Below are 13,143 nucleotides of genomic sequence, written 5' to 3' on the forward strand. Positions count from 1 at the left end.
GGAGCAGTCAGCAGGGGGTCTGTGGGAGGAGCCACAGGAGCAGTCAGCAGGGGGTCTGTGGGAGGAGTCACAGGAGCAGTCAGCAGGGGGTCTGTGGGAAGAGTGACAGGAGCAGTCAGCAGGGGTCTGTGGGAGGAGCCACAGGAGCAGTCAGCAGGGGGTCTGTGGGAGGAGCCACAGGAGCAGTCAGCAGGGGGTCTGTGGGAGGAGTCACAGGAGCAGTCAGCAGGGGGTCTGTGGGAGGAGCCACAGGAGCAGTCAGCAGGGGTCTGTGGGAGGAGCCACAGGAGCAGTCAGCAGGGGTCTGTGGGAGGAGCCACAGGAGCAGTCAGCGGGGGGTCTGTGGGAGGAGTCACAGGAGCAGTCAGCGGGGGTCTGTGGGAGGAGCCACAGGAGCAGTCAGCGGGGGGTCTGTGGGAGGGGCCACAGGAGCAGTCAGCGGGGGGTCTGTGGGAGGGGCCACAGGAGCAGTCAGCGGGGGGTCTGTGGGAGGGGCCACAGGAGCAGTCAGCGGGGGGTCTGTGGGAGGGGCCACAGGTGCAGTCAGCGGGGGGTCTGTGGGAGGAGCCACAGGAGCAGTCAGCAGGGGTCTGTGGGAGGAGCCACAGGAGCAGTCAGCGGGGGGGTCTGTGGGAGGAGCCACAGGAGCAGTCAGCGGGGGGTCTGTGGGAGGAGCCACAGGAGCAGTCAGCGGGGGGTCTGTGGGAGGAGCCACAGGAGCAGTCAGCGGGGGGTCTGTGGGAGGAGCCACAGGAGCAGTCAGCGGGGGGTCTGTGGGAGGAGTCACAGGAGCAGTCAGCGGGGGGTCTGTGGGAGGAGCCACAGGAGCAGTCAGCGGGGGGTCTGTGGGAGGAGCCACAGGAGCAGTCAGCGGGGGGTCTGTGGGAGGAGCCACAGGAGCAGTCAGCAGGGGTCTGTGGGAGGAGCCACAGTCTGTGGGAGGAGCCACAGGAGCAGTCAGCAGGGGTCTGTGGGAGGAGCCACAGGAGCAGTCAGCAGGGGTCTGTGGGAGGAGTCACAGGAGCAGTCAGCAGGGGGTCTGTGGGAGGAGCCACAGGAGCAGTCAGCAGGGGTCTGTGGGAGGAGCCACAGGAGCAGTCAGCAGGGGTCTGTGGGAGGAGCCACAGGAGCAGTCAGCGGGGGGTCTGTGGGAGGAGCCACAGGAGCAGTCAGCAGGGGTCTGTGGGAGGAGCCACAGTCTGTGGGAGGAGCCACAGGAGCAGTCAGCAGGGGTCTGTGGGAGGAGCCACAGGAGCAGTCAGCAGGGGTCTGTGGGAGCAGTCAGCGGGGGTCTGTGGGAGGAGCCACAGGAGCAGTCAGCGGGGGGTCTGTGGGAGGAGCCACAGGAGCAGTCAGCAGGGGTCTGTGGGAGGAGCCACAGTCTGTGGGAGGAGCCACAGGAGCAGTCAGCAGGGGTCTGTGGGAGGAGCCACAGGAGCAGTCAGCAGGGGTCTGTGGGAGGAGTCAGCAGGGGTCTGTGGGAGGAGCCACAGGAGCAGTCAGCGGGGGGTCTGTGGGAGGAGCCACAGGGGCAGTCAGCAGGGGTCTGTGGGAGGAGCCACAGGAGCAGTCAGCAGGGGTCTGTGGGGAGGAGCCACAGGAGCAGGGGGTCTGTGGGAGGAGCCACAGGAGCAGTCAGCGGGGGGTCTGTGGGAGGAGCCACAGGGGCAGTCAGCAGGGGTCTGTGGGAGGAGCCACAGGAGCAGTCAGCAGGGGTCTGTGGGAGGAGCCACAGGAGCAGTCAGCAGGGGTCTGTGGGAGGAGCCACAGGAGCAGGGGGTCTGTGGGAGGAGCCACAGGAGCAGTCAGCAGGGGGTCTGTGGGAGGGGCCACAGGAGCAGTCAGCAGGGGTCTGTGGGAGGAGCCACAGGAGCAGGGGGTCTGTGGGAGGAGCCACAGGAGCAGTCAGCAGGGGGTCTGTGGGAGGGGCCACAGGAGCAGTCAGCAGGGGTCTGTGGGAGGAGTCACAGGAGCAGTCAGCGGGGGGTCTGTGGGAGGAGCCACAGGAGCTGTCAGCAGGGGTCTGTGGGAGGAGCCACAGGAGCAGTCAGCAGGGGTCTGTGGGAGGAGCCACAGGAGCAGTCCAGACAGGTATATGTAGTTCACCAGAGCTGGCAATCTGAAATAAAAACACAAAATGCTGGGAATACTTGGCAGAGTGGAAATAGAAACAATTAACATGTTAGGTGGAAGACCCTTCATGAGAATTGGGGGAGAAAGAAAACAAGTTGGTTTCAAATTGCAGTCCCTACCCTGTCTCCAACTTAACATGAGTGTAGAGCCAAGGGACGACAGATGCTGGAACCTAGAGACAAAAACAAAATGCTCGAGGAATGTAGCAGAGTGGCTATAGGATTGCTTTGAGTCAGGTGGACTGAACTGTGTTCAAGGGCTCGTCAGAGGATCTGATTGAATACACCACGGTTGTTTTTGACTTCATAAAAAGAGTGTGTCTCCACAAAATTATTCAGAGTTTTCTCAAGCCAGAAGCTCTGAATGAACTATGAGATCCGGAATCTGCAGATCCCCAGAACATCATCTCAACTGTGAAGTGGAAATCCCAGACCAAAGGATGTTCAACAGCTGTGGCAGGGCTTGATTGCTGTCACCTCCTACAAAGTGAAACCAAGCGGCATAGGTGACAGCAAGGATTTACTCCCAAATGAGCTCAATGCCTTCTATGCTCGTTTTGACCATCAAAACATAGAGAAACCTTCACAAACTCCCACAGCCCCTGATGACCTTGTGATTTCAGTCTCTGAGGCCGACGTAAGAGCATCTTTCAGGAGGGTGAATTCACGGAAAGCATACCACCCAGATGGGGTACCTGGCCGAGTACTAAAGACCTGTGCTGATCAACTGGCTCTGAGGTTTTTAGAGTCTGAATTGGTTAATTGTTGTTTAATAAGAGTCATTAATCATTTACAGTTGTTTTTTTCACAAGCAACTTTCTCTTTGTAATGCAGTCTCCTGGTGCTCTCTGTTTAAGCTTGTAAAGTTTATTTTGATAGACTCAGGGATTCCGTGTCACTTGTGTTACTTAAGCGGACACCCGATTTGTGCTAATCGCAGGGTCCTAGTTTTGAGATTGGATCTCCACTCAACCCTGGAACATTTGGACGGCAAAGATGCGTACATCAGGATGCTCTTTATCGACCTGCTGAGTGTCTCCAGCACTTTGTTTTCATTGCTGCTAGTCAGTTTATATCTTTAATGGTGTGGTGAGGTTGAGAGTGTATACCGATAATGAGATTTCTCTGTGTGCTCTGGCAATCGAGCTCTACCTTGGCGGTTGAAGATGACGATATTGACTGCTCTGTTTGTGGTGTTCCTCCAGGATGAAGAGCCCTGCTGACGCTCTGCTCATTGCCAAAGCAAACTCTCCTCTGCAATACCCGATTCAAGGAGTTGAAGTGCGGCCGATGAAAACCATCTTAATTCCAGGTTAGCGAAAAAAATGACTCGCCACGTCACAGCATCTCCCAACCAGGTGTAGCCAGTGTTGTCATGAAAAAGAAAGATTGCGCTAACTGCTGTGTGATAATGACCACATAGTCTCCTTCGTTTGGAGGACCTCTTCCACGTTGCTTTTCTAATAGAGCCGTGGGATATCTTATCTTCAGCTCAAAGGACAACATTGAGGCCCTAATGTTCACATGCGGATTATGATTTTAGTATTTAGCATCTGAATTGGACCTGATGCCCCCAACATCAGTATAGGTCAGGTTCACATGTAACAGCTCACAGCTGGCCCAGCCAATGGCGCAGGCTAGTGGGTGAGGCGGTGGGTGTCTAGACGAATCCTCCCATGTCAACCCTGGTCACATGAAGGGGCTATCTGGTTTTGAGCCTGGCTAGCTCTACTCAGGCATAGGGCCCCAGGAAGGGAGAGGTCTGTCCCAGGCCCCTGAGACGATCCTCCTCCCTGAAGTCCTCACACCTCCAAGTGATCTCCACACTTGGGGCAGTGTGGAACAGCGGTTGGCAGTGTGTGGTGGGATGCGGGCTGGTGTTCTGCTGAGCTTCACAGGAAGAGGTCAGAGGGAGGAAGAACAGGGAAGGTGCCATCGCCTTCTGCTTCCCCTCATCAACGTGGGGCTACAGCTACAGGAGAGAGTCAGGGACTGCGGAATGCAATGAGGTTGTTCTCGAAAAAAGTCAGACTCAATAACATTCTTCAAGGGAGGAAATTCGCTGCCCTACGCGAATATGAACCTGTATGTGAACCGCGTCCCACATGGGTGGTTCGTGCTGAATAGTCTCCTCTGTTCAATCGTCACTAGGGCTGGGCAATAAATGCTGGTGTTGCCGGTGACAACTGCATCCCAAAATACGAGAAAATATTAATAAAACTCATCAAATCTAGGTGAAGTACTTGAGAGTAGCATGAGAGAGAGCTTCTCTCAGAGAATGTGGAACAAGCTGTCAGAGGACATGGAGGATGAGATTTGATTTCAACATTTAAGAGAAGTTTGCTTAGATACACAGATGGGGGGGTGGTGAGTTAGGGTCCAGGTGTGGGTCAATGGGACTAGTAGAATAGTAGGTTCGGCATGGACTAGATGGGTTGTGTCGTAGTGCTCTGTGACTCTAAATCTGTTCAAAGGTCACCCAGCAACCATGCATTTGGAAAGAAAAAAAATGCAATGCTGTGTGCTTCCTAATGAAAAACTTCCTTCAGATCACAAACAAGAGAAAATCTGCAGATGCTGGAAATCTAAAGCACTACACACAAAATATTGGAGGAACTCAGCAGGTCAGGTACCACCTATGGAAAAGAATAAACAGTCGATGCTTTGGGCCAAGACCCTTCCTCAGGACTCATTGACTTCCTTCAGCTCGTCAACAAGGCAACCCATGTGATCTCAGCTGAGACTGAGTCAAAGTCTGTGCCTTCTGCTCTTTCTTTACACCCCTGCCAGTCACTTGACTCCTGTTCCCTCTTCAAAGCTTTCCACATTACATGTTTCAGCTAGTTTGGGAATCTCATTGTGGGTGCTGCAGCTCTTGCCGAAACCACAGTGGGTGGATGTTGTCTCAAGTGAAACAAAGCTTCACCTGCGTACATTTAATCCCCAGCCTCACTAAGCTTGTATTAAAGTATTTGCTATTCCCTTCTGAATTTAGTCTTAAATTAATATCAGACTGAGTTATGGAAGGAGGTTTTATTCATTAGAGTGTAGAAGAATGAGGGGTGATTTCATAGAGGTGTATAAATTAACACACTCAAAACGCTGGAGGAACTCAACAGGTCAGGTAGTATCTATGGAAATGAATAAACAGTCGATGTTTCAGGCCGCGACTCTTCTTCAGGATTGTGTAGGAAGGGGGAAGAGACACGAAAAAAAGGTGGGGAGAAGGGAAGGGGACTGTCTGGGAGGTGATAATTGAAGCTAGGTGAGTGGGAAAGGAAAAGAGTTGGAGAAGAAAGAATCTGCTAGGAGAGGAGAGTGGACCATAGAAGAAAGGGAAGGAGCATATCTCTGATGTCCTGGAACGGAAAGTCACATCCTGAGAACAGATGTGGCAGAGCGGAAGAAGCTGAGAAAAGGGAATGGCATTTTTATAGCCGATAGAGTTGGAAGAGGCATAGTCGAGATAACCTTGGTAATCAGTAGGTTTATAAAAGATGTCAGTTGACAGTTTGTCTCCAGAGATGGAGACAGAAAGGGGAGGGAGAGGTGTATAAAATCATGTATAGATAGGGTAAATACATTCATTTTTTCCCAGGGTTGGGGAATCAAGAACTAGAGGACATAAGTTTAAGGTGAGAGGGAAGAGATTTAATAGTAACCTGAGGGGTAACTTTTTCACCCAAATGGCAGTCAGTATGTGCAATGGGCTTCCAGGGAAAGTGGTTGAGGTAGATACATTAATAAAAATTTAAATGACACTTGGACAAGTACATAGAAAAGGTTCAGAGAGATATGGGCAAAATGTGGGTATATGGGACTGGCTTAAATGGACATCTTGGTTGGCATGGAGTGGTTGAGCAGAAGGTCCTGTTTCCATGCTGTACAACTCTATCTCTTTGCTTTGGATTCCATGTACCTATAATGGTTGCTTCTTGTAAAGTCATAGGATTAGGGTTGTACAGCACAGAAATGGGACATTCAGCCCATCATGTCCATGCCCAAATATGATCATCCCATTTACTGCCAATTGGCCTTCCATATCTTGGTGATTACTGGTTGTCTAGCCACTTCTTAAATGTGGAAGTTTCTACATTTACAGCCCTCTCAGGCAACGTGTTCCAAATTCTTTTGTCTACTCTAAACCCACCTTTCGTACCTTTAAGTACACCTTGGCAAATTAACCATCATTTCCCCTGTTCTTGATAATAGAAGCAACACCCAGTCCTTTTTTCAATGTGGCTATTCCACAGAATTTGTTTCTTTCTATTCTTGCAGTGCAGAAAGAAGAATGATTTTAATGTCAGCGGCATACACAGCCACGAAAACAAGCTTTTTGCAAGCTGCAGCACAGTGCGCCACAAGCAACCGAAACATAAGTTAACATAGTCACATGACAGAATGAAACGTTATAGCATTACTGAAGAGTTGAGAGAGTGAAAAAATACATTTTGGGGTAGTGTCGGGGTTTTTCAGGTCAGTTCAGCAACCTGATGGCAGTGTGGAAGAAGCTGCTCCTGTGCCTTCAAGTGTGGATCTTTAGGCGTCTGTACCTCCTGCCTGATTTCAGGCTTCTTGAATATTTACATATATTAACAAGTCCACCAGTACTTCTGTGTTTGACTTCCTTCCCAAAATTCTGACTTTATCTACTTTCAGCTGTCACTATTAACAAAAAAATAAAAAATTGCAAATGCTGGAAATCTGAAATAAAAGCGGAAGGCATTGGAAGCACACATATTTTGGCTCTGTCTCCCCCCCCCCCCCCCACAGATGCTGGCTGACCTGCTGAGTGTTTTCAGCCTTTTCTCTTTCCTGTATATCCATTTGCAAACTAATACAACCTGTGGACTCACTTTCAAGGAATTTTCATCTCATGTTCTCAATATTATTAACTTATTTATTATTTATGTTTTTTTTTCTCATTTTGTATTTGCATGGTGGCTCTTTGTCTGCCCTGTAGGGTGCAATCTTTCATCAATTCTATTGTGTTTCTTGGATTTACAATCAATGTCCACAAGAGAATAAATCTCAGGGTTGTATATGTACTTTGATAATAAATTTACTTGAACTTTGAACCTTGAGCACTCTATGTTCTGCCATGTCACCAGCTTTCTGCCAGTCCACACTGGTGTTGAGTCCGCCTACTGCTCTCCTTACTCATCTCATCAATAGCATGACAGCTCCTTTTGTTCCGGGGGGTAGTTATCACACTCCTCTATTTTTGTTTTATTTTACAATTTCAAGTTCAAGTTCAGTTTATTGTCATTTAACTGTATACATGTATATCACTAAATGAAACAATGCTCCTCCAGACCAAGGTGCATAGCACAGTACAAATAACTCGCACACTTAAGTAATATTACCACAAATAAAAAGGTTATTGATGTACCATCAATAACTCTCGGAGACGTGAGGCGAGAGATAGGCTTTTGTTAGCTGGAAGAGAGCAGTCAGCAGCAAGAGACCATCACACAACATCCTGGAGACTGAGGGAGGAGCAGTGCCTCCAATCGCCTTTATACAGGGGTCTGTGGGAGGAGCCACAGGAGCAGTCAGTGGGGGGGGGGGGGAGGCGTGTCCAGACAGGTATATGTAGTTCACCACAGTTATATGATACAAGTTAAAAAGTAAACAGTATATATTACTGCCGCTTCATGTATGATGAGATCTGGGTGGTAGCAGGGAGTAGTTGTCTTACAGCCTGGGGGAAGAAGCTGTTTTCTCATCCTGACAGTTCTTGTCCTAATGGTACTGTACCTCCTGCCTGAAAGAGATCGTTGGATCGATGGGAGGGGTCATTGTTAATGCTAAGGGCTGTGCGTACACAGCACTCCTGATAAATATCTCTAATGAGTGGAAGAGATTGATTTTAATAACGGTTTGCTTCAATGAAGAGGTCGACTCCTGATCCCGCCTGCCTTCGCTCAGCCCAGAGCCTGTCCTCATACATAAGCCTCCACTGCCTATTGCAAGCAATTCAACTGTGGAGGCATCACAAATGAGCTGGATGTTATCCACATCCAATGTGGACAAGACAGGCACATTAACAACATTTAAAAGGCACTTTGGACAAGGTACATGGGCAGGAAAGGTTTAGAAAGATGTGGGTTAAACACAAGCAAATAAGACTAGATAAACCATCATTGATAACTTCACTCATCTCAAAACTGAACCGATTCCACAAACTACAAATTCTGTTCCAAAGACTCTACAACTCATGTTCTCAATATTATTTATTTAGTTGGTCTCGTTTGCACTCTGGTTGTTTGTCAGTCTGTGTGTGTAGTTTTCTTCATTGATTCTGTTGTACTTCTTTGTTCTACTGTGAATACCTGCAAGAAAATGAATCTCAAAGTAGGATATGGTGATGTACTTTGATAATAAATTTAGCCTGAACTTTGAACTAGCTTAAATGGGACTCCATAATTCTATAACGTCCTCATTCACACACATCCCAGCAGAGGTGGCAGGAGTGGCCCCCAACTGTACCCTCCAAATGGGGGAGTTTGGCCAACCCGGAATTGACTGAGGTTCATGTCTGTGACCATCTCAGATGCAGGAAACAAACTGCTGGAGGAACGCAGGGGGTCAGGCAGCATCTCAAAAGGGCAACGTTATGATAGTCATGGGAGATTTCAACATGCAGGTCGATTGGGAAAATCAGGTTGGAAATGGATCTCAAGAGAATGATTTTTTTGAATGTCTATGAGGTGGCTTTTTAGAGCAGTTTGTTGTTGAGCCTACCAGGGAATCAGCTATACAGGTGCCCCCACCCCTTTACAAAGGTAGAGCATTCCTATGAAATCTTTCTTAAGCTAAAATGGCGTAAAGCGAAGAACCATTAATTTATATGGGAAATTTTTTCGTAAAAGCGGAAATGCTCTTTGTAATGCGAAAACAGGTTACTAATGTAGGTCAGGGGTGTCAAACTCATTTTAGGTCACGGGCCGGATTGAGCAAAATGCAGCTTCATGCGGGCCGGATCAGTCGGACGCGTGCGAACGCAGCTTTCGTTGCCTCCGTTTTTTCAGCCTGCTCTCATGTGTCTCAGTCTCTGCTATAACTACAAAGTGTTTCACTTTACAAATTCCGTTTCTTATGAAGAAAACGGCCGAGCAAGACTGCCGAATAAACACTAAAAACCCTGAAAACCTGGTACCTGAATAAACTCAGCATTAGCCATATCATACGCCATAGGCGCTTCGATTACTGGGGCCAGCTTTAATAGTAATTAGATATTATCTCGCGGGCCAAAGATAATTCCACCGCGGGCCGGATTTGGCCCGCGGGCCTTGAGTTTGACATATATGATGTAGGTCTTTTGTAAAAGCGAAGTGGCGTAAAGCGAACATTCATAAAGCGGGGGACACCTGTACTAGATTGGGTGTTATGTAATGAAAGAAAGGTGATTAGGGAACTTAAGGAGGCAGTGATCACAAGATGATTAAGTTCAACTTGAAATTTGATAGGCAGAAAGTAAAGTCTGACATAGCAGTATTTCAGTGGAGTAAGGGAAATTACAGTGGTATGAGAGAGGAGTTGGCCAAAGTAAGTTGGCTGGAGATGCTGGTAGGGATGACAGCAGAGCAGCAATGGTGTGAGTTTCTGGGATAAATGAAGAAGATGCAGGACAGATGTATTCCAAAACCAAAGAAATACACAAATGGCAAAGTAGTACAACCGTGGCTGACAAGGGAAGTTAAAGCTAATGTAAATGCAAAAGAGGGGGCTTACAACAAAGCAAAAATTACCAGTAAGATGGAAGATTGGGAAGCTTTTAAAGCCCTACAAAGAGCAACTAAATCATTGGGAGGGAAAAGATGAAATATGAAAGCAAGCTAGCAAACAATATCAAAGTGAATTGTAAGCAACACACACAAAATGCTGGTGGAACACAGCAGGCCAGGCAGCATCTATAGGGAGAAGCACAGTTGACATTTCGGGCCGAGACCCTTCAACAGGACTACAAAGTGAATAGTAAAAGCTTTTTCCAGTATGTAAAAAATAAAAGAAATATGAGAGTGGATATAGGACCACAAGAAAATGAGGCCGGAAAAATAATAACAGGGGCCGAGGAGATGGCAGATGAACTAAATTAATATTTTGCATCAATCTTTACTGTGGAAGACACAAGCAGTGTGCCAGATGTTGAGGGGTGTGAGGGAAGAGAAGTGGGCGCAGTTACTATTACAAGGGAGAAGGTGCTCATAAAGCTGAAAGACATAAAGGTACCTAAGTCACCCGGACCAGATGAACTGAAAGAGGGTGTAGCAGAGATTGTGAAGGCATTAGTAATGATCTTTCAAAATCATGGTGCCAGAGGACTGGAAAGTAGCAAATGTCACTCCACTCATTAAGAAAGGAGGAAAGCAGCAGAAAGGAAATTATAGACCAGTTATACTCGCCTCAGTGGCTGGGATGATGTTGCAGTCAATTGTTAAGGATGATCTTATGGTGTACTTGGTGACACAGGGAAAGATAGGATAAAGTCAGCATGGTTTCCTTAAGGGAAAATCTTGCCTGACAATCCCTTCAGAATTCTTTGGGGAGTTACATGTAAAATAGATAAAGGGAATGCAGTGGACATTGTGTATTTGAACTTTCAGAAGGCCTTTGACAAGGTGCCATACATGAGGCTGCTTAACAACTTAAAAGCCCTTAGTATTACAGGCAGACTTTGATAGGTTCTTGATTGGACACGGCATCAAAGGTTACGGGGGAGAAGGCCGGGGAGTGGGGCTGAGGAGGGGAAATAAGGATCAGCCATGATTGAATGGCGGAGCAGACACAATGGGCCAAAAGGCCTAATTCTGCTCTTATGTCTTTTGGTCTTAACTCTGGCAAGAAATAGTCGATGATTTGCATTGAGAACCTCCATCTGGACCCAAAGCTATGACTGTACATTTCCATCCACAGATGTTGCTTGACCTGTTGAGATCCTCCAGCAATTTGTTTTCTTTTGCTTGAGATCTCAGCAGCTGCAGTCTTGCATGTGTCTATCTCAAATGAGTCGCAAACTCACAGCCTGGTACAGAGACAAAGACCAGTTTGAATCTGTTTCATTTGGTTTAATCTGTCTCAAACGGTTGATTTTTTTAATCATAGGTCTGAGTCTGCAAGCAAAATCGCAGCGTCGCTTTGTGGTAAGATTTTTATTGCCAATTTAACTTTAATGAAAGAAACTTTAAGAAAATGCTGTAAGCTTGAGGGTGCATAGATCACTTCAGGCTAGAGGAAAATACCTATAAGCTGGCATCTGTTTAGAAATTCTAATAGTTTGTTACACAGGACACACAGTGTGCAATGTAAAGTGGGTGTCTAGAGTGAGTGAGTGTGTGTCTCTACAGTGTCCAGACTGTGAAGGACTTTGTGTCCAAAGGCAGGGTCCAGAGTGTGGGAGAGTGTGCATCTACAGATAGGTCCAGAGTGTGAGTGGAGTGTTTATTCACAGACAGGGTCCAGAGTGTGACTGGAGTGTTTATTCACAGACAGGGTCCAGAGTGTGAGTGGAGTGTTTATTCACAGACAGGGTCCACAGTGTGAATGGAGTGTTTATTCACAGACAGTGTCCTGAGAGTGAGTGGAGTGTTTATTCACAGACAGTGTCCAGAGTGTGACTGGAGTGTTTATTCACAGACAGGGTCCACAGTGTGAATGGAGTGTTTATCCACAGACAGGGTCCACAGTGTGACTGGAGTGTTTATTCACAGACAGGGTCCACAGTGTGAATGGAGTGTTTATCCACAGACAGGGTCCACAGTGTGACTGGAGTGTTTATTCACAGACAGGGTCCACAGTGTGAATGGAGTGTTTATTCACAGACAGGGTCCAGAGTGTGAGTGGAGTGTTTATTCACAGACAGTGTCCTGAGAGTGAGTGGAGTGTTTATTCTCAGACAGGGTCCAGAGTGTGAGTGGAGTGTTTATTCACAGACAGGGTCCACAGTGTGAGCAGAGTGTTTATCCACAGACAGTGTCCACAGTGTGAGGAACTGTGTGTGTCCACATACAAGGTCTATATCCCTCTCTTTTAAAATTTATTGTGTTCATCAGAAAATTTATCATAATTCTTTGTAAGTTGTATCAATCTGAAACAAAATTGTATCATGTATCAATAGCAGCAACTTGTAATTGTTGAATAAATAGATTCCTTCAGCATGAGTAAGGTGCAGATAGTACTGGATGATCAGTTCTACTGCCATTCCAGCAAGCAGTGTCCTTCATTTCCCTTCACTGATTGTTTTCCGAAAAGGGACATCAGCTCTTACAGGAAGTTGTGTGATGGAGAAGATGTAAATCAGACAGGGAAACAATAGGCGGATTGTTCAACCTCACTGATATGCAGAACCATACAGAATTAAAAGAAATTGACTGGATAATCAATGTCATTCTAATATTTTTGTAATATTGAATTTATTGTTGACAGTATCAAGTTTATATAGTGGAGTCAGTAAGTTTGATCATGACATTTGAAACCAAACTGCCTGGGTCTGCACAAAACAAACCCTAACTCTGACTAACCCCCAATTCAATCAACCCTGGACTCCAGTCGATTTGGATTGGCAGAGTGGCAAAGAATGTGGTCTTTTCTTTACAGGTGAACCTGACAGCATCTTTGGGAACTTTTGACGTGGCAGCTGAGGTCGATGACGTGACAATTGAAGGTGTTGGGCAGATGCACCTGTCCCTCTCGAGCTCTCAGGTGGACAACCTGAATCGCCAGCTTCAGTTCGTCACCTACACCAACACCGTCTTCAACCCCAACACAGCGGACACAGGTGCGTAGAGGTGAACACTGGCCAGAACAGAGACTGAGTTGAACTTCACATATATTTGCATGAGCTTGATTGGCCTTTCATTTTCTCATCTATGAGTGGATTTGTTAAGAGGTAGCCATTTCTCATCACCTTATGAGGCATTATCAAGTTCAAGGTTTTGATGCATTGTTCGGCTACCTCAAGGCAAGCCAAGTCGAGTTTGTTATCACACGTAGAGTGAGGTGCAGGTAC

The 13,143-nt window shown here is 47.3% G+C and overlaps 1 protein-coding gene across 3 annotated transcripts in view; it reads left to right on the top strand.

Moving 5' to 3' along the window:
* Positions 1–13,143, top strand: part of LOC140741214 (beta-1,4 N-acetylgalactosaminyltransferase 1-like) — a 63,621-nt gene that overhangs the window by 15,912 nt on the left and 34,566 nt on the right. For all 3 annotated transcript variants that reach the window (XM_073071151.1, XM_073071153.1, XM_073071152.1), the window contains exons 5-7: positions 3,338–3,444; positions 11,241–11,278; positions 12,732–12,912. In XM_073071151.1, coding sequence (XP_072927252.1) covers positions 3,338–3,444; positions 11,241–11,278; positions 12,732–12,912 — 326 coding nt within the window. The remainder of the gene's footprint in view (positions 1–3,337; positions 3,445–11,240; positions 11,279–12,731; positions 12,913–13,143) is intronic.

This window comes from Hemitrygon akajei, chromosome 18, assembly GCF_048418815.1.
Source record: "Hemitrygon akajei chromosome 18, sHemAka1.3, whole genome shotgun sequence".
In the NCBI taxonomy this organism is placed as follows: domain Eukaryota; kingdom Metazoa; phylum Chordata; class Chondrichthyes; order Myliobatiformes; family Dasyatidae; genus Hemitrygon; species Hemitrygon akajei.